Source organism: Wolffia australiana, chromosome 6, assembly GCF_029677425.1.
Source record: "Wolffia australiana isolate 7733 chromosome 6, ASM2967742v1".
Lineage (NCBI taxonomy): Eukaryota > Viridiplantae > Streptophyta > Magnoliopsida > Alismatales > Araceae > Wolffia > Wolffia australiana.
In genome coordinates this window covers 5,117,992-5,142,978 of record NC_135840.1, presented here as the reverse complement: position 1 = coordinate 5,142,978, position 24,987 = coordinate 5,117,992, and the positions used below count along the sequence as shown (strand labels likewise).

General features: G+C 43.0%; 2 protein-coding genes across 4 annotated transcripts; both read left to right on the top strand.

The window, feature by feature from the left end:
* The first annotated feature begins 2,807 nt into the window (after positions 1-2,807).
* Positions 2,808-8,064, top strand: LOC144704172 (uncharacterized). 3 transcript variants are annotated; one of them, XM_078576463.1, is made up of 13 exons: positions 2,808-3,127; positions 3,312-3,455; positions 3,930-4,059; positions 4,252-4,382; positions 4,475-4,613; positions 4,776-4,954; positions 5,029-5,275; positions 5,353-5,451; positions 5,539-5,684; positions 5,779-5,886; positions 5,945-6,033; positions 6,130-7,308; positions 7,474-8,064. In XM_078576463.1, exons 1-12 carry the CDS (start codon positions 3,059-3,061, stop codon positions 6,353-6,355), a joined length of 1,707 nt encoding a protein of 568 aa, XP_078432589.1. In that variant the 5' UTR covers positions 2,808-3,058; the 3' UTR covers positions 6,356-7,308; positions 7,474-8,064. The 3 variants fall into 3 exon arrangements, with proteins under 3 accessions (XP_078432589.1, XP_078432588.1, XP_078432590.1); XM_078576462.1 differs by having other exon boundaries at positions 6,130-7,376; XM_078576464.1 differs by lacking the exon at positions 3,312-3,455 and having other exon boundaries at positions 2,809-3,127; positions 6,130-7,376.
* A 3,024-nt stretch (positions 8,065-11,088) lies between these two features.
* On the top strand, positions 11,089-12,244 carry LOC144704173 (putative BOI-related E3 ubiquitin-protein ligase 3). Its single transcript, XM_078576465.1, has 2 exons — positions 11,089-11,552; positions 11,626-12,244. Exons 1-2 carry the CDS (start codon positions 11,175-11,177, stop codon positions 12,187-12,189), a joined length of 942 nt encoding a protein of 313 aa, XP_078432591.1. The 5' UTR covers positions 11,089-11,174; the 3' UTR covers positions 12,190-12,244.
* The last annotated feature ends 12,743 nt before the right edge of the window (positions 12,245-24,987 follow it).

The window sequence follows — 24,987 nt, the reverse complement described above, 5'->3', positions numbered from 1 at the left end:
GGACTGACACGGGTAGGATGAAGGGTTTGAAGCACGTTGATGCAAAATGGGCACAAGTAGCGGTTGCGCGTAGGGAAACGTGCGGACGGTGGTTGCGCTCAGTGGCAGAACAAGCAAGAGGCTATGCACGTGGCAATCGTGTGCGCGGGCGGGCGCGGACGGCCGTATGTGCGGCGGCGCAGGCGGCCATGCGCGCGGCTGGTGGAGCGGCTATGCGCGCTGTGGGCAGACAGCGATGTGCGAGATGGGCGCGGCGATACTGCGCGCGGGTGGAGGCGACGACGTGTGGGTGACAAAGCAGGTAGGGAGGCCTCCTCTCAATGCCGGCAACGGCGACAAGAGGCGGCGCGGCGGCTGTCGGAGGCTAGGGCTAAATTATCTTAGAAGAAGAAAACTTCAATTCCAAAAGAAAATCACCAAGTAGTCCATTACAGCATTGGCCTATGTATAGGCCTTGGAGGAAAGGGAAAACATAAGATAACTATAGAAATTCAAATCTAATTTCAAATGACGCTCGGATCCCAGTTCTGAAGTTGACGTTGGCGACGTGTCACAACACGGGACGTCTCTTGCAGTAATGGTGTCACGTCCGGTGATAGTGCGTGGTCGTGTGTGCCATCAATCCCTCTCCCTCACTCTTCATGTCTCTCTCCCTCTACCTCACTATTCCTACCTCTCTCTTTCTCTATAGAGAGAGAGATAGATAGATAGATGGATAGATAGATGGATAGATAGATAGATAGATAGGTAGATAGATAGGTAGATAGATAGATAGATAGATAGATAGATAGAAGAAATTCCAGCAACTCAAGTGAACCTTTCAACCAACAAGGCAAAGCTTGGAAAACATGAAGTCGTAACAAGAAAACAAGCCTCAAATCTAACGAAAAGCTTGACTTGTCACAATCATCCCAAGTACAGAAAAAGCGTAGTGGCCAATTTTAACAGTCATCAGCACAATGACAGCTACCAAAACCTACAATCCAAAAATGCCATGAAACTCTTTATGATATAGGTTGTTGCTGTCCATACGCCTCATCAAACAATGTATTTTCACGTTCATATCAATGGAAGTTTAATTTCAAAAAAAAAGAAAAGATAAATGGATAGATAGATAGATAAATAGACAGATAGATAGATAGACAAATAGATAGATAGATAAATGGGGATAGAGATGGGAGAGGTAGAGAGAGGGAGAGAAAGGAATATATATATATATAGATAGAGAGAGAGAGAGGTAGGAATAGTGAGGTAGAGGGAGGGATAGGAAGAGTGAGGGAGAGGGATTGAGATGGGGAGAGGGAGAGGGGGAAGATAGATATGAAGAGAGGGAGAGAGATGGGGAGAGTGAAAAGGGGGAGGGAGAGAGAGATAGGAAGAGAGAGGGAGAGAGAAGGGAGAAGGAAAAAGGGGGAGGGAGAGAGACAGAGAGAGTTAAGGAGAGAGAGATAGAGAGAGAGAGAGAGAGAGAGGAAGAGAGAAGGGAAGAGGGAGAGATAAGAATAGAGAGGCAGAGAGTAGGGAACAGCATGTCCGTGACGTGAATCCCCAGATGTGACGGAACGGATGACATAATGTGACGGACGGTGACCTGACAAAATTTTCGTCATGTCACCGTCCCATCACGCGTCCCAGCATATACAAAAAATCCATCACATTACGTCACGCGTCCCTCTGCTGGGCGTCCTGTCACGTCCACATCACCGTGACATCACCGTCACCGGTGACGTGAGAAAACCCTTACGCGCCATCATCTACTCTCTGTGGCGCTACTCTCAAGTCCTACCCATAGCCGTCATTGCCGCTGATCGCGTCGCCTCTCCTGCCGGCGGAAAATCAGCCATTTTTTAAATCTATTTCCTTGTCCTTGCAGACTCGCACGATGATAACATCTGTTTTCTCCCATTTATCCCCCCGTAAATATCTTAATGCTCTTTTCGCAGTACCCTTTTCCTCCACGCAGGAGAGAAAGAGAGAGATGAATGGCTACATGCAATAACAAACTGCTGGCTGGGGATTCTGATTCGTGTCACGGAATAGTCGTTTGTAGAGAGGTGGGCCGGTGGGGGTTGAGTGTGGGTTGTACTGCACACGGAAGGAAAATAAATTATCGCACGATGAAAAAGTTAGGTTAATAGATATCATACTCATATATCTCTACAGATATCATATAACTTCCATGTGACTATAGCATGCTCCTTCTCTCTCGTCGGTTAGTCGGTCTTTCTCCCTCGCTCTTTCTCTCTGTTAATCTCCCTCTCATGCTCCTCTCTGGCTCTCTCGGTCAGTCTTTTTCCCTTCTCTCTCTCTCTCGCTCTGTGTGCCCTTTTTTATTTCTCTTTTCTCTGGTTTGCCCTATGTGCCTTCCTCTCTCTCTGTCTATCTGTCTCTCTCTTTGTCGGTCTCTCTCTCTCTCACTCGCTTGCTCATTCTCTCTCTCACCATCTCTATTTCTCTCTTGCTCGCCCTCCCTCTCGCTATCTCTTTCTATCTCTCTCTCTCTCCCACAAACTCTCTCTCTCTCTCTGTTTGTGGCTCATTCCCTCTCTCTCATCAACCAGAAGCTCTACATCGCCATGATATTGCGAACATTTTTTAAATGTATTTGGAAATAACGTCACGTCTGTCATCCGTGACAGCCGTTCCGTCACGTCATACATCCTGGGTTCCCCGTCACCATCATGTCCCCGTCACTCCCCCTCCGCCATCTGTCACCATCACCATCACCGTCACCGTCACGTCATCCGTCACGTTTCCGTCACGGTAACGCGTGACGAACCCTACTGAGAGAGATAGATAGAGAGAGATAAGGTGAGGGGGGAGATAGATAGAGAAAGATAAGGTGAGGGGGAGAGAGGGAAGAGAGAAGAGAGGGAGAGAGAGTATAGATTTATGATTTCGGTCAGAGAAGCTTATGCTCACCGCGGTCACTGGACCCTTATCATTAAGGCTTCGGTTAAACAGTTAGATTTTGAATCCTCGCCGACTAGTTTTCGCGCCAAAAAGAGATCGACGACGGAGCAAGCGCGGAGGAGTCCGCAGTCCCTTCCCTCGATCGATGACGCTCCTCTGCTTTCTCCTCGACATCCGAACTATACCGCCATCTCTGCTGCGGGATCTTAAACAGGTTGATTCAATGTCGTTCATCGGTTCTGCTAAATTTCGCGAAAACTAGTCGGGTTTTGTTATTCAGAGAATTTACCTGCGGATCTAACTGTTTTCATTGTTTTCATTGTTCCGGAATCGAGAGAATTTACCTGCGGATCGATGTGTTATAATATTGTTTCCGCCATTTCTTATTCGTTATTCAGAGCTTACTTCAATTAGCGAATCTGTATGCCGTCACAAGAACCGGAGCAGGGGATAACATTGAAGTCGAAGATGATTTCCGGACGCTTGCAGATAAGATAGGCCTCTGCTATATCCACAGAAACCGTAATTTGAGCACCGACGAGGTTGGTGACGTCAAAATGGATTGTTCTTCACACGGATTTTGTTGATTTTTGTAGGATTCTGGATTAAAACTGTAAACATGCGAAAAGTAATGATCGATTCTTGTTTGGAGGAAAAAAATAGAGATAAGATTCTGTCAATTTCTAGAACAATTTATCTCAATGCCTCTCGGGAGATCCATAGAACTTCTTCGTATTTTTCGGGATTAAATCATTTCATCAAGTCCCCGGCAGTCGTTCATATAATTTGTGTGAAACTCTGATAATTTCTTCGGTATAATGAGATGATATTCTCTTGTCATTTGTAGAAGACTTTCTAAATTTTGTTCATCGCTAAACCAGCATCTCTGCTAATTTGCCATCCATTCTTGGGGCGGTCGGTTAAAAAGTTCTTGAGGTCTTATCCTCTGGTGGAGTCTGCAAACTAACAGAGTTCTTAATTTTGCTTTTCATTGAAACGTGATTGCTGTTTATCAGGTGAAGATTTCGTACAGTCCCAAGGGAAACTTCAACCTCCGAAACTTCCATCACGCCGTGAACAATTTACCCTCGGAAAGCTTTCTGATGGGATCAAATAGTTCCGATCATAATGACATCTCAACTCCAGGTGAAGCATTTTAAAAGAACCAAATTATTATAATATCCTATTCCCGTAAAGGTGGCATGATTTCAATAAGAAATAACCAATCCCAACAGAGATCATATTGCACAGCTCTTCAGTTTTATTTACCAAAATAACTTTATTATTGGATCTACTGAAGGTTTATGATTACCGAAACGGAAACACGATTTTTTGTAGATGTCATGTTGCCAAGAGTGATTAGTGATGAATCATTATACTTGCGGAATGACAAGGACATTATGAAGAAAGTGATTTGTGTGGGTTGTTCCTTGATCAAAAACAGCGAAAACCTGAGAAAGACTCTCATGGTACTGTCCCTTCTCGAAACTTAATTTTTTTCCCCTCATGGAATAAATTTCAGAAGACTTCAAGTTTTTCCTTCCATTAATTTCTCTCTCAGGAAGCAGCCGAACGTTGCATCTCAGTAGAATTCGTTATTTTGGAGAGCGATAGATTTCATGGTTTCTCGGAAGAAATGGAGAAGCTTGTAAATAGCATCACAGACATGGAGAATTGCACCATACAATCCTTTGTTCCCAGTAAGAATTTCATTTGCACTTCGACAGCTCTGCATTTACTTTTTCGTTTCGGAGTTTGGATTAATCCAATAGAGATGAAACCAGTCATACCGACCATTAATCAATTAGTTAAATAGTTAAACCCCTGGGTTCTTCCATAAATGCGTCCTATTTTTTATGCAGGCGCTTATATCTTAAGCGGGCTGGTGAAGAAATGGTTCCAGGACATGAATAATGACGCAGAGGAACCCACACAAGCCATCTTCCACTTTAAGACGGGGATAATAGGAACCACAAATCAGATATTCTGCAATATTTTTCCAACCTGCAAGGTCAACCTTGAAGATATAAAGCAATCCCTGGTAAGTCTCTGGGCAAACTTCTTCTGAATTTAAAAAATAATGAATTTAAGCATAAACTCGTTCAAATTTCACAGTCTTGCAGATGCCACGGCATTCCAGTGACCAACAGGGTCCGAGCCATGACAAATAGGCCACACTTTTGTCGGGCCTCGGGCCGTGCTCTGGAAGCAAGCGAATTAATTGAAAATGCTCTAATGGTCGGAGGTCAAACACTCCTACACATGCCATCTTTCCACAGCTTTCCCCAATTAAGCGAAAAAACATTTAATCCAGTCAATTTCCACGTCATCGAGCGCACGAAGTTGGCTTCTCTGGACGAAGGTAAACCGTGGATAGCTTTATGCTCTTCAAAATGAGATAAAATCTTATCCTTGTACCTTATTAATAATTTTAATTAGGCGCCATTCTGGGGGGGTCCCACATGGTAACTCCTGCTGCTTCTCTGGAATCGGAATCTGCTACAGACGAATTGGACGGTGCGGATCTGAATAATCAAGGTGTACCCCCCCATCTAATATTTATCTATTTGTTTCTTTGTTTTATCACAGCTCGGAATGATATTAAATTCTTTCATGGGACGGCAGCTTTCTATGGGTTGTCCCGCTGTCTCTCTCTCTCAGATCAGGGGCTGGTTTGCACTTCAACTTGCAACACTGAAACCATGAAGCATGCCCCCTTCCAATATTTCTATCTCCTCCTACCTTCAAACAATGGAACAATGCTTCTCCGCGTATATTTCTCTCTCCTTTCTCTCTCTCTCTCTTAATATTTATAACCATCTATAGATTGGATCTATTTTTATAATATTTTGCCTATTGTTTAAGAGGCTCGCGGCTTCGGAAGAAATTTGGCCGATTCCGGAGACTGCTCAAGCAGGAGACGTAACCTTGCCAGAGGAGCTACTAACAAGCATCCAGAAATCTCTGTCTAAGGTTTGTCAGCTACTCTCTCTTGCAACGTGTCGATCTCAACTCACGCCACGTAACCCAGGTGGACCTCCGAGACTACAACCCTCTCCACCATGACAGAGGCTTCCATCAGCGACTCAACTCTCTTGTGAAAGAAAGCCTCCACCCGGGGTAATCCCTTCTCTCTCTCTCTCTCTCTCTCTCTACATTTATCTATAGTCATCAACCTATATTTAATTCGTATAAATCTGCGTATTTAATGTGCAGATCGATCCCTCCGGAGAATGCAGAGGGGGAAGAAGACGCTTTGGATGAGGAGAAGACTAGCAGGATCCTGGAAAGGCTAGAGATGCCGGGCCCAAAGAAAGGGATGGGGGCCCTACCCACGATCGTCACAAGCCGGGTCCAGAAGGCCCATGGGCCGCCTTCTGTTCCCGGGCCCATCCAGCCCCTCAGGCCCATCTTTCAAAGGCTCAAGCGAGCCCACCGCTAAAACCCCCCGAACGGAACGGAACGAGTCCGTACCGAAACGGATGACGAATGACGGGATGATTCCCGTCCCGTCCCGTTTGTCTAGTTCCCGTACGATCGCTTTCCGCGGACCCAGGAGGGTCGAGCCCACAGCCGCCGGCACAATCGTTACGCACCCCGCCGCAACTTCCGGCGCGCATGGGAAGCGTGCACAGCGGTACGTAGCGGACCGCGGTGGGGAGGACAGGCAGGACGAGCACGCGCCGACGGGTGGCGATAAGCGCAGAAGTCGTGGGGATTTTTATTATTCCCGTCTCTCTCTTTCTCTCTCTATCACTACCCGGAGAAGAGAGAGAAAGAGAGAGAGGACAAGAGGGCACTCGGAGTGGGAGATCGCGGGGGAGCCGCCTATCTAGTCTATTTTCCCAGTCTGGGACGACACGAGATGCACGGATATAGAGAGAGAAAATGGAGGACGTCTTTGTCGTGGCCGATAGCCGCCACAGCGGCCACTGGAGAGAGACGCCATGGTGATGCGAAAGGACGTGGTGGGGATGAACATGAATTATTTACAGAAAGATAGACAGAGATAGACTGACAAATACACACAGAAGTAGGTTGATGGATAGAATATTGCGCCAGCAAAAGTTTTTCCAACGGGAAGATCGCCGGTCTTGTCGATAAACGTCGACGGCCGTGGGCCCTCCCAAATCCCACGGTTCCCACCCTCTCTCTCTCTACTTTCTCTCTCTTCCGTCATTTCTAGTAGCCGTTGAAACCAAGTAGCCAGCTTCCCTGGAATACAACCGCCCATTCTCTCTCTTTCTATATCTATCTTTTGCACTGCATTATCGACCCATAAGACTTGTCTCTTTCCGAGTTACATCTTTAATTGGGGAACAGAGGAGGACCCATTCACACAGGGAGGAAGAGCTGGGTCCCCCATCGCGTTCACACCTTGCTACATTACCAGCAGTAAGTTGCTTATCCGTGGGCCTTCTGTGCTGACAGACCGACGAGATTCTCAATAATGATCTCCGAAGGTTTCATTTTCTCTAATTTTTCATTTTTTTTTTAAGTTTTTACTGGTGGGTATTTCCTCTCATGCGATTGACTGGGCTTTTCCTCTTTCTTGTGCAGTGGGCAGAGCCGCAGAAGCAGTCAGATCGTTGGAGTGAGACCCAAAGGCCTGGTCTTGGAGCAGTAATGGGGGAGCGTCAATGGGCCACAATTATCTGGACAGGTTCAATGCCCGGCGCTGTTTTTCTAGGCTGGGAAAAACCCAGTTGACAGGAGCGTTCAGATTCTTGAAAGAGGTCCCAAAGGTCTCGTCCGGGGCGGGCATGGGGAGTATTTTTTCTGGGGCAACGCAGCTAAGCGCAGCAGGTAAGCGTCGGCGTCAAGGGCAAAGATCATCATGCACTGGTCCTGCTGGGGCAGGCGTGGATTCTTTCCTTTCTGGGCGTCTGTGCCTTGGCCGAGCTCAAGCAGTAATGAATCGGATTAAAAATCGGACCCACTTGGACAGCTTGAAGGTGCGTGCGGGGCACAACAGCTCCATGTTACGTCAACATGAATCTCATGTGGGTTTGGTTGCAGACGGCGAAAGCCTGTCTCTTTTAACCCTTGTCAACATCGCGTTACGTGAACTGCGGAGGAAAACTTGGGTTTTTTAACCCGCCGTCAACGTTAGCCTGATCTTGACTTTATGGGAACCTCTTGATTTTCAACTCCCTGAATTGGGTCTTTCTCGCCCATCTTTTTCTTCTAGACGGACGCTGAGGATTATCGTCGGATTGACTGAACGAAGGATCCTATAATAATCAGAATAATCCTTGAATCTGGTGAAAGAAAAAGATGGACTACTAGAAAGTTGTCCATCTGTAGCCAATTTTATTTCTTTTTCCTGTTTTTTTCCGGTAAGAAAGTCGGACGACACGTCTGGAATGAATGAGTGGATGAATGGATAAATGGGAAATCTCTTTCAAGGGTCATTATCAATACAATTTATTTCAGGACTTGATTCTCATCGTCGCAGTCATCCTATTATTCTTCCTTTCTCTGAGTTGCGTGTTTCGCTCGGGGAAATTTACGACCATTGAACGCCACTTTCTCCTTCCCATTGTTCACCGTTCCCACTCACTTTCAGTGACAACTCATGTGACGATCTCGCCGGCCAAACCTCTCTTTTCTCCCGCTGCTTTCCTCCTGCAGACGCATCTTTCGCTGTTGAGACTTGAGAGCGCACTACCAGGCGCCAAAATCGCCGTCCCTTTATTTAAAGTTTCCCTCTTGGAAGTTTTCTTTTGCTTTGTCTCATAAAGCTGGCCGATGGTGACGATCCGCGGCCTGTGCATAATGTAACGCAACAAGAACAATAAAGATCACCCTCAAGCGCCCTCCCCCTTATTTATTTTCCTCTGTTCCCTCTCCCTCAAGTCTTTATGCAAGTGCGGCCATGGCAAAGGCAAATCAACCGATCTGAACGCTGCACGTCGCTTAGAATCGGCCAAGAAGGAACAAGCAGACGTGACGGGCAATGCCCGCCGTGTTCTTCACGGACACCGCGTCGATTAAAAATTTACTCGATTGCGCCTATCCCGTAACGATCGCCTAGGCCGTGACCCAGAAGAAAGCGACGACATGAGTAGGGTTAAAACGTGCGACATTTTGCAGGGTAATCCCCAAGATCTCGCCTTGTCAAACAAAACCTCCGAGATAAGATCGGGGAATAAGATAATAGACGGTTCCAGGAGTTTTTTTTCCTTGAGTTTTTTTTTAAGATACGGGCAATGAATGTGGCCACCAGCAGCGGAAAAAAACACTAATCTCCGCTCCTCGGAACCGTACGCCCCACGCCGCTACCCCCCCTTCCTGGGGCGGCGCCGCCGCCACCACGTGGCGCAAGTAGAGCCCCCCGTCACGGGCTATCGTCCCCTACAACGCGCATTGCCTGCATGGGACAGCGCGCCATCCTTCTCTTTCTCTCTCTAGGTTCTCTCTCTAGGTTCTCTCTCTAGATTCTCTCTCTAGTTATGGGGGGTCTGCAGCGCTCGGCGCGGAGGCAGAGGAGCTCACGTCGTACAGTATTAAAACTCCGGAGAGGCGCAGGCGATGTGCCTCGAAAGAGAGGAGGCTCGCTCTATCTAGTAAATGCCAGAGCGAGAGCCACGAGGCTTTCGTCGCCTTCGATTTTAAGGCCTCTTCCCCCCCCCCCCCACGTCACTCTGTTCGTCGCCTCTCTTACCGACTTCTCTCTCTCTAGAAAGCTCGGAAATTACAGAGTAAAACGGTGCAATTCCCACAGAGTGGACACGTAACGTATCTCTCCGCGAGTAAAACAAGCCCGTCTCTCTCTAAATCTACCCACGAGAAGGGAATGAGGAAGTGGGGAACCACGCTGTGTTCGATAACTATTTTCATGTTAGTGTCGTCTCTCTCTCTAGAACGCTTGGGAATTACCGTAAAACGGTGCGATTCCCAGAGAATGGACACATCACCTCTCTCCAAATCTACTCCTCCAGTAAAACAAGCCCATCTCTCTAAAAATCTCTCTATAACAAGTCCATTTTCATGTTAGTGTCGCTCGTCGTCTCTCTCTCTCTCTAGAACGCTTGGGAATCACGGTGTAAAACCGGAGCAATCACCTGGAAAGTGGTCACGTAACCTCTCTCGAAAATCTACCCCACGAGAAGGGAATCACGGTGTTCGATATCCATTTTCATGACATGAAAATGGATACCAAACAAGCCCGACTTATCTCTCTCTCTCTAGAAAGCTTGGGAATTACAGTGTAAAACGGTACAATTATCTGGGGAGTGGGGACGTAACCTCTCTCTAAATCTACTCCGCGAGTAAAACAAGCCCATCTCTCTCTAAAATCTACCCACGAGAAGGGAATGGGAAAGTGTGAAACCACGCTGTTTGATATCCATTTTCATGTTAGTGTTGCTCTTCGTCTCTCTCCCTCTCTAGAACGCTTTGGAAGTACTGTTTAAAACGGTACAATTGCCTGGGGAGTGGGGACGTAGCCTCTCTCTAAATCTACTCCGCGAGTAAAACAAGCCCGTCTCTTTCCAAAATCTACCCACGAGAAGGGAATGAGAGAGTGGGGAACCACGCTGTTCGATATCCACATTCATGTTAGCGTTGCTTTCTCTCTCTAAACCGCGGATGAAAAATGAAAAGCAGTAAAAAAATGGCAGAAAAGAAAAACCAGGGGACTATTCCCTGGACTGCCCTCTTTCTCTCTCTAACCCAACAAGAATAAAAGAGCAAGCAAGAACTGAAACCGGCGTCAGCGAAAAAACAGGGCATACCCTTGGACTGAGCACCCCCCTTCCATCTCACTCTCTCTCTCTAGATCTCTCCTCTCCTCTCCTTCCAAGAAAATAAAAAAACCAAAAAAGAAGACAATAAAAATCTTACCCGCTAAAACACCAACCAAAAAATAAAAGTTGTCAATTATTACCTAGTTATTTGCTCGAAGCTCCGCAGAAATTGCGCCCAGAAAAAAAAAACGAATTATAAGACGGAGCGGCGAGAACGCGTGGGGCCCACAGATTCGGTCAGCTTTTGACCGCGCCTGCGGGCCCCACAAGTCCACGTCACCGCCCCCGATTTCGACCGTCACTCTTTCCGCGCGGATCACGCCGACGTGGCAGCGGCGCGGGTCCCACGTTCTTCCCCCGCCACGGCACAATAAAAGAAAACCCCATAATTAATCCTCGACCCATCCCCCCATCTCCTTATATAATCCTCCTCTCCACCCTTTCTTCTACTTGTTCACCCCTCTCTCTTCTTCTTCTTCTTCTTCCAAAAAAAAAAAACGCAAGCTTTCGATGGCAGTACAGGCACAGCAACAGTGCGGGCTATTCTCGCCGGAGTTCGCCGCGGCGGGGAGATTTTCAAGCAGGATTCCGGCCAGCCACGGCGGTCTTCCGCTCTTCAGCGGCGGCGATCAAGGCAGCGAGCTCACCTGCAATCTCTCCGCCAGTAGAAAACGCCCCCGCGAAGAACAAGAACTCGGCCTTCAACAACAGCTCTGGCTCGCGGGGAAGATCCCCCCCGACGACTGCACCCGCTTGCGAGACTCGGCCTTATCCTCCACCAGCGGCCGCTCCGGCTCTTCCCCCCCCGCTGCCAATCCCCTCGTCCGCGAGTTCCTCTCCCAGCTCAACCAACAACGCCTCGAAGTCGATAATCTCATCCGATTACAGGTACCCATCTCGTTTTTTCTCGTCTTTTCTCTCCGAATTCCATCGCTCACTTTTGGAGCTTCCGTTTTCGCAGAATGATCGGCTCAGAAAGGGGATAGAAGAGGCGAGGAAGCGCCACTGCCGAGCTCTGATTCTCGCCATGGAGGAGGCCGTCGTTCGGCGGCTCAGAGAGAAGGAGGCGGAGTTGGAGTCAGTGACCAGACGCAACGCCGAGTTGGAGGAGAAAGTCTGGCAGATGACCGCGGAGAATCAGATGTGGTTCAGCGTCGCGCGCAACAACGAGGCTATCGTCGCGGGCCTGCGCGCGAGTCTCGAGCAGGCTTTGCAGAGCGCCGGCGGAGCAGCGGCGGCGCCTCCGCCGCCCGCCGCCGTCGAGGAAGGCTTCGGCGATAGTGATTGCGTGGCTTTGCCCGCGGGGTTTCAGGCCGAGGATGAACAGTCTTGCTGCAATGGGCCGGAGCCTGTTAAGGAATTATCCAAGACGAGAGTTTGCAGGGTTTGCGAGGAAGAGGAAGTTTCGGTGTTGCTTCTGCCTTGCCGGCATCTCTGCCTCTGTAAGAAGTGCGAGGCTCGTCTCGACGCCTGTCCCATTTGCAGCGCCGCCAAGAACGCCAGCCTTCAGATCTTCCTGTCCTGATTCTCGGCCTTCGCATCCATCTGTATTTTCCGGATAAAAAAACTTTGTTTTTGTCTACAGTTCTACAGAACATTACAGACGGATTAAAAGCTGACCCCGTTCGTGATTCTTGTTGATTCTTCGGCGTTCCCCTAGTATCGATAGTAGCCCCTGATAGGATTTAAGCTCTACAGAACATTACAGACGGATTAAATAAAAGCTGACCCCGTTCGTGATTCTTGTTGTTTCTTCGTCATCCTCGTAGCATCTATAGTAGTCCTGGATAAGAACCAGAGAATCTTGACGTCGTCCAAAAAATCATCTTATTTTCTATTGGGTCTGAATCGGAACTCGTGATGACCGTTGTTTCTGCGGGTTGTATGAATTATCGACAGTAGTCGTCCCAAAAGTCCTTTTTTATTGTTGTTTAAAAAAAACTCGTTATAGATAGAAATAATCGGGTGTGAACCAAACGCATTCCTGAAAGAACGGCCTATCCATGTGGGTTTTTCTCCAAACACTTTCTTGCTGTCCAAAGAAACTATACGAGTTATATTTTGGGATAGAAGGTCGACTTCGTGAAACAGGGTGATTTTACTGGCCGTAGATTCCTCTTCGCGGTGTAATGAAACAGTTTTTTCCCACGAAGAAACTATTGTATTTTATTTTATGGAGAAAACAGCAAAGTTGAAAAGCCGACGGAGTTCGTGAAGGACGGTTTGGTTTCTGCGTTGTTGCCGCAGATTCCTCTCTCGCAACCAAAGAAACAGTCTTTTCGGCGTCCTCACTCTTGTGGGTCCTTGTCTGCGTCCCCCATCAATGTCATTTCGCCGTTGTCATCATGGATAGGAGACGCCAAATAACGGGTTCGACGAGGGGCCGCCTCGTTGTTTGTTTCGTCCTCTCTCTCTCTCTCTCTCTCTATCTCCATCTCTCTCTATATCTTTAATTTTTCTATCTCTCTCTCTATCTCTGTGCATGCGGACACGGGACCGCTACCTCCGCTACCTCCGCCACCTCGTGAATGGCCATCAATGCCGGCGCCGCCAGGAGAGGCAACTCATCCGGAGAAAACGAAGATAGGAGTTTTCTCGCCTTCACCTCCCCCGGGTCGAGCAATAGATTTAATCTTAAAAACAAACGTTATATTAAATTTTCTGGGCAGGTCAGAGTTCGGGAGTAATGGATAATCTCCCATCAAAGGATTTAAATACAGTGGCAGACTACTATACATTATCTCCGTCTTTATTTTCTCCCCCTCCACGCGTTGGAAGACGAAAGAACAAGCAACTAGCTCTCTTGACTTTAGCTTCTGGGCTCGAGAGAGATCTATTCTTATTATTTTAATGACATGGTCTCATCCGCACCAACGTTTTTAGAAAGACGGGCTGCTTATTTTAGTTTTTCTTCTGGCAGAAGTCTGAGACAAGATTAGAGAGAGAAAGAGGGGGAAGGTTAGAAAGAGTTATCACGAAGCAAGGTCTTGCCTGCCGTTGAGGCGAAGCTATTATGGAGTGGGGAGGGAGAGGAGAAGAGAGAGAAAGCGATGGGTCTGCATGGGAAACAGGTGGGTCAAAGCGAAGGAAAAGGCCACATGAGTTGCGGTTGTGCGGGGAGCACGGGGACCGTGGGGGCAGGCCTTTGTTTAGACGTGCATGTCAGTTGACTTGTCCCATTTGTGGGCTCGGTTTAGTCATTTCCCTCTTCCCCAGTAAATGCATCAAAACCCTACTGCCAGTAACAAAGAAGAAACACGCCGGGGGAACCACTCCTCTCTCTCATCTCTCTCTAGATCCTCTCTAGTTGAGCACAAAAGATGCCCCTTTTTCTTCCACCTTTATCTATTTCTCTGACTACTTTTCCCCTATTTTCTCTCTCTAAAAGTCGCGGTCAAATGATTGATCCCCGTTGTCGGTGAGTGAGAAATCCGAGGCAAAGCATCTTTCTTCTGGGTCTCTCAGAGAGGGGGATGAAAACCCAGTTCAGAGAAGGGGCCACCGCGGATTGCCCGGGAGACTAAGTAATGAATGAACAGGTCGCCGGAGCTTTCTTTCTCCTCTTTTCTCAGGATAAACTGCCGGTGGGCACACCCAAGCCTTTAATTTTAGGATACCCTGAACTCTCTCTCTCTCTCTCTCTCTCTCTCTCTCTCTCTCTCTCTCTCTCTCTCTCTCTCTCTCTCTCTCTCTCTCTCTCGCTCCAGCGTGCGTTCTGGGTAGACCCAGTTGCTCAGCTGGGCCTGCAACCCTTCACTGTTAGCGGATAAAGGCGAGAGAAGATGGAGAGGGAAATGGGTCACTGTCGGTTCTTCATGCGGGACGGCAAACAGACAGAAAGATCGTTCCTTTACTTTCCTTTTCTTCCGTCTTATTTCCCCTTTTTCCCCCCTTCTCCACCTGCTTTCCTTAGTTGCAGAGGCGCAAACGCTGTCGCCTTCACCGGATCATGCAGGTGGTATGGTTGGTCACAGAACCAAAAGCCTTTCATCTTCTCCGCGGATCCATCAATCGACCCTTTAATCGCCCTCTAAAATCCTTGATTAACGTTTTCGAATGGTGGATCAAAGGCGTGATTTTCTATGTTCAGGGGGTTGATGGGAATGAACTCGGCCGTCGAGGGGGACCTATATCGCGTTGTCGTCTTCCTTGCCCGCTATTTATTCGCGTACGCCATTACGTCTTTGACGAGAACCCTGCGGGGAACCCTCTCCAAAAAAAAGCCTCGTTTCTGACGAGTGGGTGTCGGCAGATCTGATTCCTCCTCTTGTCGCTGTCCTCTCTGCTGTCCTCTCTCCCTCTCATCTCTCTCTGTGGACTCATCCATCCCTTTCTTTCTCGTCGCATCTTCCATCTCTCAGATTATCTCTCTCTCTAGACGAGTGTCGTAGATGAGACGGACCCTCCCTCGCGTCATGTCCCATGTTTGATGGTTATCTCTCTCTCTAGGAGAGGAGAAGGATGAGTTTGAAGTGACGTGCATGAGACGGACCCCAATATTCCCGACCCGTCTCGGCAACCTCTGGAAAACAGTCGTTTAAAACAGGAAGAAAACTTGTTCGGGGCTTATTAATGGCAGTTATCGATTATGACGGAGCAAGCGGTCAAAATCAGAGCGCTAAAGCGACGCTCACTCTCATCGTAGCTCCTGCCTCCTGGCCTGTTTTTTGCCTTTGACTTTGTCCTCGCCGAAGAAGTCGCCATTAAATGGTTGGCTACTTGGCGGATCCGTGGAAAAGAGGCAAGGAGAGGACAAAGCTCGCACAGTGAATTAGGAGGGGGACTCTGCTGAGTGCTGCCGGCCCCGGTCAATGACCGAGAGGCCAATTTTCAATAGCTTCGGCCACCACCTTCCCCCTGTCAACGATGGGGGGAAGAATCTTTCCGTCCTTTCTTTTGTGATATCACTGATAAGGATACGTATCTCTCTCTCTCTCTCTCTCTCTCTCTCTCTCTCTCTCTCTCTCTCTCTCTCTCTCTCTCTCTCTCTCTCTCTCTCTCTCTCTCTCTCTCTCTCTCTCTCTCTCTCTCTCTCTCTCTCTCTCTCTCTCTCTCTCTCTCTCTCTCTCTCTCTCTCTCTCTCTCTCTCCCTGTCTCTCTCTCTTTCTCCCTGTCTCTCTCTCTCCCTGTCTCTCTCTCCCTGTCTCTCTCTCTCTCCCTGTCTGTCTCTCTCTCCCTGTCTGTCTCTCTCTCCCTGTCTGTCTCTCTCTCCCTGTCTGTCTCTCTCTCCCTGTCTCTCTCTCTCTCTGTCTCTCTCTCTGTATCTCTCTCTCTCTGTGTTTCTCTCTCTGTCTCTGTCTCTCTCTCTATCTGTCTCTCTCTCTGTATCTCTCTCTGTCTCTCTCTCTCTCTATCTGTCTCTCTCTCTGTATCTCTCTCTGTCTCTGTCTCTCTCTCTATCTGTCTCTCTCTCTGTATATCTCTCTGTCTCTGTCTCTCTCTCTCTGCATGTAAATGCCTATATCTTCTCTCTTCCTCTCAAACGAAATATCTATATTTTCTCTCTCAAACTAAATGTAGAGGTCTGTATTTTCTCTCCGTCTCAAATGAAATGTCGATATTTTCTCTCTCAAACTACATGTGGTCGTCTATATTTTCTATCTCTCTCAAACTAATTGTAGAGGTCTTTTTTTCTCTTTTTCTCTCAAACGAAATGTCAATATTTTCTCTCTCGAACCATATGTTGAGGTCTATATTTTCTCTCTTTCTCTCAGACGAAATGTCCATATTAGCTCTCTCAAACAAAATGTAGAGGTCTATATTCACACGAAATGTCTAAATTTTCTCTCTCCAACTAAATGTAGAGGTCTATATTTTCTATCTTTCTCATACCAAATGCCTATATTTCCTCTCAAACTAACTGTAGAGGTCTAAAATGTCTCTCTTTCAATCGAACACAATGTTTAAATTTTCTCTCTAAAACTAAATGTAGAAGTCTATATATTTTATCTCTCAAAGTAACTGTAGAGGTCTATATTTATCCACTCTCGATCTAAATGTAGAGGTCCATACTTCGTCTATTTTTTTTCAAACGAAATGTCTATAATTTCTCTCTCCAACGAAATGGAGAGGTCTATATTATCTATCATAATCTAAACGTAAATGGTATATTTTCTCTTCCAAACTAAATGCAAATTGCTAATCTCTCTCTCTATCGAATTGATTACAAAATCTCTTTATTCTCTATCTCAAACTAACTATGAAATGACAATCTTTTCTCACTCTCTCTCTCTCTCAAACTAAATGTAAAAGTCTAATTTTTCTCTCTTTCAAACTAAATGTAATATGTCCATATTTTCCTCTCTCCAACTAAAAGTAAAAGGCATATATTTTCTCTCTCATTCAAAATGAATGTAAAATGTGCATATTTTTTCTATCTCTCTCAATCTAAATGTAAAAGGTCTATATTTTCTCTCTTTCAAACTGAATGTAAAATGTCTATATTTCTCTCTCTTTCTTTCTCTCAAACTATATGTAAAAAGGTCTATATTTTGTCTTTTTCCTACTAGACGTAAAATGTCTATATTTTTCACTATCAAAATAAACGTAAAAGGTTAATATTTTCTCTCCTTCGCACAACGTAAAATGCCAATATCTCCTCTCTCCGTCTCTCTCACTCTCAACTTCTCGCTCAATCTATCAATCTCTCTACACATGAAGATGTCTTTCCATCTCCATCTCAGTCTAAAAGTTTATATTATCTTCCTCCATCTCTCCACTTCTATCACCATATCTCCATCTTTGTCGATATTTCTGCTTCGATCTCTATCCACATCGTTGTCTGCATCTCCATGTCAATCTCCATCTTAGATCTCTATCCTTGATCTTTATACTACCCATTTGTAAGTTTACCTCTCTCTACGTAATCTCTCTTCATACGCGTCTCTGATGAGTCTGATCCTTCACTCTTCATACGCGGACCCACAGTGGATAAAGAAGGGAGCATGGACACGTGACAAGAGGCTTCCCACGAGCCTTTTGGCCCAGGGCATATCCTTGGGACCTCATCTTCCACTATTTATATCTCTTTTTTCTCAACCGAGTGCCATCAAACGAACGTCAGATTCGATAATGGACGTGGCAGGCACTGTCGTATTGAGACTTATCTTATGTGGGGCCCAGTTCCTTTCGCTTTAGCAGACCCATTCAATACTGCTCCACAGTTTAAATTATATCCATTACATGTAATATCTATAGAGAAAGAGAGACAAAGAGAGATAGAAATACAGAGAGAAAGAGAGATAGTGATAGAGAGAGAGAGAGAAAAAGAGATATAGAGAGAGGGTGAGAGAGAAAATGGTGTGGTGAATAATGGGTGTGAGACCCCTAATCTGTAGGCTTTTGCGTGACAGTGGATTTTTTGGGTGGAATTAGAGAGTAAGGCTTGCCTCCTTTGTTCAAGTGCAATGGGCCCAAATACCAGTACAAGATTGGATGGTCTTGGATGCACCAATGCATATAGCTGGAATAGACTCTTCTACATTGTGAATAGGTGGTATAGATGCTTCCAAATTGTTGTGCCAGAGAACTGGGCCCATGCCACATTTCTGCTTGAGAAGGCCACCATAGCTGCATCTCTCAGTCTTCCAATGCATATTCCGAATAAATAAGTATAAATATGAGACATCAACCTGTCCAGCATCCCTACTTGAGCAATGGAAAAGGAAAGAAGGCGATAGAGAGAAAGTGAGAGGAGAGAAATTTGTGATGGATAACATCTTAATAAAATGGCTAAGCATGCTAGAGGGACCGGGAGAACGCTAAAATAGGATCTTAAATGTGGAACGCTGTTGGAGGTGGAAAAGAAAAATATATACATAAACAAGCATATTGAAAGATGTAAACAATTACATTTAAAGTGAGCAAGCGACAAATAAAAAAAGTTAAGGTCAACCACCATTTTTTGAGTTAAAAGATCATTGTAAGAATTATTTTAATCATCTTTGTTCGTGGACTGGGAGATTAAATTAATTCTTACAACTACATTGTAAACTCAACAAATCTTTGTTGACTTTAGTTACCATTTTTTAATGTTCTTCTTTTACTTATTTTTAAAGAATTTTTATGCATTTGTGTGTTAATAGGGTTTCCATTCCCACTGATTATATTTAAGTTAGGGTGATTAGGCAAGTATGCCTTATAATCCTCTATGGGTTTGTAAGACTACCAAGAAATGCCCTTATGCGTGTCCCCATACAGATTAGTATACGGGAAAGCTTATCGCATTCATGTTGAAGTTGAATATGATGCATATTGGTGGTCTATCAATTGGCATAATATATCTCTAGATGATGAAATCAAGAGGTTAATAATGCAGCTATATGACTTGAATAGTTTAATGATGAAGCCTAAGCGGATTTCTTGACAACGAGACCAGAATAAAGCAATTTTATGAGAAGGCACCAAATGAAACGAATCTTCATGAAAACCTAATGTTTTAACTTTATTTCAAGAAAAAATCAGATTAAACTGGATGTACCTAATAATTGCTGGTTTTTTATTCTAGTTCCAGTCTTCATCACACACCCAAAGATCATGAATTCATTTAAAGTCATTGGCCAAAGGTTAAAGCCCTACCTTGAAGCAGATCAAACACCAAAACTTGTGGCTACCATTTAATGAACTGATGGATCCTCCCTCATTTAATGTTACTTCTGTCATAACTTTCAAATATTAGTTTTTAACTTTTGTTGGATTTCCTCTTTCTTTGTCTAATTTCAGTTTTTTGTTTTGATCGTTTCTTTTAAAACAATCAGTCATGCTGGCCCATTCTAAAAGGTTTGTTTTAATTTTTTTTACGTTGATCAGGTCAAGAAATCCAATGGGATTATCAGAACTCACACAAGTTCATTTTATATTTTACGTTTCCTAGCTTTGTATTTTTATTTGCATTGTATCAAGGTATACAATAATTAGGGATACTTCAGATGCGAAACAAATATTTTATGATGGCATGAAGGCATGTGCCTTAAATTATAAAACTGCTGCATTCATGTATCCAATATAATCAACCCTGATTAAAAAAATTCAAAATTTGTTTTTTAAAGCATGACTGTATATGTTTGGCTCTTGTAGCAGATCAAAACAAATCTAGATGTTATGATCCATGATTATATGTGGCTAAATTTTCTACAAGGTGAGGAAGATACATGTAAATCAAGGGTATATGTACTATCATCGGGGGAAACGAGTGATAAGACAATTGAGAGTACCAATCTCCCTGATTGTTAGGTTGACCATATCTCTCTCGTGAGTCAGGGACCATCATTAGGTTAAAAATTCACATAGGAGAATAAATTTTATTTTCTCCAAGTCCCAAGCAAATATTTATCTTTTCATGAACCACCCAATGTCAGTTTTGGATTCCATGTGTACTGGCTTCAACAGACTATTTACCACAACTTTTGCCTACATTGATACATATTGTCCTTTTTAGGTACCCGTGTTTCACTTATTTCCCAGGTTATAGATGATCTGTCCAGTCCCAAATCTTCCTCTTCTTCCCTTTCGTGATATCATTTCTTTATGATATCTTTTAATTATTATTATCCTATTGTCTCTTCTACTTTTTATTATCTCATTTCATACTATTCTCACTGACATGGAATTACTTTCTTTAATTATATTTATAGATATTCGTGACTTTTTGCACACGTATCATTTCATCACCACTCTATTATTGGAAATCCTTCCCTCAGGGCCATTGCATTATTGTTGAACTATTATGTGTGACACTACACAGTTGCTTCACACTTTATGTTACAAAATTGAGAGTACCTTGTGTGACAAACATTTCTTTGTTTTATACAGAATATTATTTATGATTTACTTTACTTTCTTTGTTGACCCGAGTTCAGAAGCAAGAAAAGTGAAAATGTGACAAATATAAACGATATACGGTGATTGTTTTTCATTTATTCATTAACATAGTTTGTCTCAATATTTTTTGGTAATATTGATCATCCCTTTCTTTTGTGAATAAATATATATTGCATCTACTATGTGATGAGATTTCGTGTCATTATTCTGTTCTACACCCTTATTTGTATCATTATCATTCATCGATATTTAGTAGCAAGCTATCTTAAGTAAAATTTACCCTAACACCCCCACCATTATCCATAGACCTAGAGCCTCTTATTTCTTGGCACTCTAATATTATATTCTCTCTCTCTCTCACCCACACTTGAGTATAACCTCACCAAACTTTTAATTTTATTTGTAAAATACTAGATATTACGTGCTAAATCTGGAAGAGAAAGAATGACTGCTTTTAACTTTTAGGCGGGCGGCAGGCTAGTTATAATTTCTAAGCATACAGTAACCACGCAATGAGATAGACATAGGAGGTGATAATTTTTCATCACGACTTCTAGATGTTCTCAACATTCCAAGAAAATTGATCCTTGGTACTTTCATAATAGTTGGGGATTCTTAATTAGAGATTCGGATGATAACTTCATACTTATCTTCTTTTTCACTATATGACAGAGAACTCAAAGTTGAACTTAAATGATATAGTTCCTATACTGGAATGAATTAAGTTGGTGGTGTTGGTGGCATGATAAAGGCACCATCATTTTGATACATTTCTTATGGGTTTGTCGTGGTATTATGTGGATTTATTGAATACATATGGGTCACCTATTAATTTCAGTTTCTGCATCACATGGGCATTCTACTGACCCTTAATAGCTTCGTAGAAGTTTACAGGACTATATTGGAGAAATTATGAATGAATTCGAGCATTTCTTAGAGCAAATTTATTTTGGAAAACGAGCTTAAAGAGGTAAACTTTGATTTTGAGCTTTCAAATGATCAATAAAAGGAATGTGGGCCATCACTTAAAACATTGTTTTAGATATCAAGCGATAACACCCTAAATTTGGTATTTATTTCAAGCAATTAGCACAATTTTATGCATTTAAAGAGTTTAAAATGGGGTTGTCATCATATATTTACATGTAATTGATGTTTTCAAGTAATTTCTGAAATTTCCCTAAATTAATGTTATTTTTATGATTTTTTTGGACTTTATTTAAGCTTGTAATAATTCTTTTTAAATGAAAATGGCAGGTTTAAAACTTAATTTAGATGTTAATTAATGTGGGGACAAATTACTGAATTTTATAGAATTTTCTGAAGTTTTATTGAAATTTTTGGGAATTTATTCGAGGAAGAAATGAATTTTTAACTAGGAAAACCTTATATTTATATGGAAAATATGAGTTTTTAAGCAATTTCTAATGTCAAAAGGGTTTTTATTAAATTTACGTTGCAATTATGCCCTAAAACAGTTCTTGGTCATGGTTGTAAGCAATTAAAATTGTTACAATTAAAATTAATCAAGATTTCTTCATGGGTTTTAGGAAAAATGGAGGAGAGAGAAAGCAAGAAGAACATAAACATAATAACATTTTTGGACGGCGTCGGTTTGCAGGCGCATATTTAATTAGGAACTTTTGTGCAACATTCCAGAAAATTCTCTCTCCGAGTAGTAAGTTCACCTCTAGTGCTGTGTATACAAATCACACGCACAGAAAGTGACGTGGTGTTCTCTCCTGGACTGTCTAAAATACAAACGCACCAGTACGTGCACAACTCTATGTGCAATGTTTATTTTTCTATTCTTTTCTTATTTCTAGCAGGGGGTACGTGGCACTATGAGAATGAACCCTCCATTTTAAGTTCAAAAAGCGTCGGTCAATCATAGAACAACACGACATGGCGTGTAAAAAAATCAAATTAAATAAATGAAAATTGATCCAGCGGCTTAGACTGGTCTATTTTCATTTATTAATAACTTTTGATCATGAAGTCCGATTAAGAACTTTTGATTTTTTATGGATTTGCTCATCTTGACTTCCTCTTTCTATCTTTACGGTTGGATATTCAGATTAAGCCTACATTTATGGGTAAAAATTAATTATTAACTGGGTGTAAAATGGTATTTTTTACCATATAACCTAAGTGTAAACGCTGAATTTCGAGAGGAGGTCATTCTGGAGGCGGATCTATCACAGCTGCAAGACAGAGAGGAGCTTCATCCTGGATCAACACTATTAGGTGCTTTATATTTCACTGTATTTGATTTTTAGTGTGATTTTGATTATGTATTAGTAAATTTTGTAATTTTTCTTTATTTTGGTCTGCATTTCTAAATCGCTTGGCTTGAGCTGAATGTACAAGCCCATTCTAGGATTTGAGAGGAGAAATTGTGAAATTGATCTCGCTATTCCAATGCACATTAAGAAAAACATTATAAAAAGTTTAATTTCTAGGAGATATTAAATTGCCTTTATGATCTAACAGTTAGCAAATTTTGATACCAAATCCCCCAAAACAAACTAAATCCAAATCATATTTTCTTATTATCCCCTCTAATTGACCCCTTTTGATCCATTTTATTGGATCAAAGAAGTCAATCTTGAGCTCCTCATTTCTTCTATTCTTCCCATCTCTTATACCCCCCTCTCTAAATTCTTCATCTAATTAGGGTGATTTGATCTTCATTGAAGATTGAATTAACTCTAATTAAGGTCCAATTATTCAAGTAGATCACTAATTGAATTCCTTACTAGCTTCCCTTGGACGATACCTCTATACATATTAAGTTAAGGTTTTATAAATTTTATTGTATAAGCTAAAATTAACAATGACAAGGGATTATAAAATTATAAATTTTATTGCCTATTTTTGGCTTATCATCAAGTAATTCCAAGAATAGGGATGAAGAAATTCAAAAGTAGAGGTTATGGCAAGGACATATAATATAAAATCACAGAGATTATTTTAGTAACTATTTCTATAAAAACTAATACATTTCTATTGATATTATTCCTTCATTTGGGACGTACTCTAGAAAGCGGCTAGCCAGTAGAAAGAGGCACTCTCAAGGATACAGATATGTAAGCTTGCTTAATGTGACTTGTCTATAATCTTATTCAAATCTCTTATATTATTTGCTGGTCCTCATAGATTATACGGATTATGGCTTAAGAGTACGTGTTGAGGTTTTGGGAGAAGATAATTACGGTTTTAGGAAATTAGATCCACATTTTTCTCTTCCTTGTCATCCATTTATCCTTGATCACATCTCTCACATAACACCTATTTTACGCTAGTCCTATATCTAGGATCATCTCCTCATCTTTATAAATCTTCATCTACACCACTACTTTATATCCCTAAAATTCCATTTTTAAAAATCAATCCATAGCCTTCATTTTCTTAGTTTTCTCTCAGTATCCCGTCATTTTTCTTTATTTCTCTGTATATCATCCTCTTTTTTCTCTATAATCCCCTCTCTTTCTCCATTTTATCTATAAATGAAATGAAAAATCAATCATTTGATCATTCAAACTTAGGGTTTTGCTATTGCTTGGTGCTGCTGCACTTGCGTAGGCTACAAACATTGCCACACAACAAATGGCGATGTTTCTTGGTCGTCCCTCCATGCAGTAGCTAGAGGCTAACCAGGTAGTATATAGGGAACACCTTATGGGCTTTAGCCAAAAAAATTCTGTAGGGGAACCCCCCAAAGAAACTCCAAAGCTTACTGACCCTTGCATAGAGCTCCTGATAACATGCAAAATTATGACATAAAACCATCCATTTTACATATATATTTGGCTCAAAATGACTACATTTGCATGTTATATTGAATTAAATTGATTAATTTTGCCTTTGTTGTGATTTTATGATGTTATGACGTTTCCCATTTTTGTGTAATTTTTCTTATTTTTTCGGGTTCAAAAATCACAAGGAAATGAATTTTTAAACGCAAAATACAATTTTCTGGATTTTATAAATGATTTAAATGAATTTTAAATAATTTTTAGGGTTTTTTATTTTTTCTGGGGGTTAGTTATAATTATCTTATCCTTCTAAGGTTGCAAGGGCATAAATGAAATTTAACCATTTGTTTTGATGAAACCCCTAACTCTTAAAATAGCCTTCTTCTTCCCTCTTCAATTTTTGTCTTTTGGCATTCCTTTGACTCCAGGTCACCAGCGGGAAAGGGGGAGAAGCTTAGGCCCAAGCTTTGGCATTGTTAGACGCTCGATTTTGCTCTGGAGGAGATCAAGTGGAGCTCGACATCGTAGCGGATCAAGCACCACCCGGCCTAGGACTGGCATAAAAAATGGGGTTTGTGTGAGGATTCTGATGAGAGATTTGCTTGTAATCCCCTCCAAGGATAGTGTATTAGGTTTGGTTTCTTTCATCTTAGGTTTGGTTTGATCTTCTCACAAAATTCTCTAAAAAAGCATCATATCTATCATCCTTCACATCCACCCATTCCATCTTTCTCATCTCTCCATAT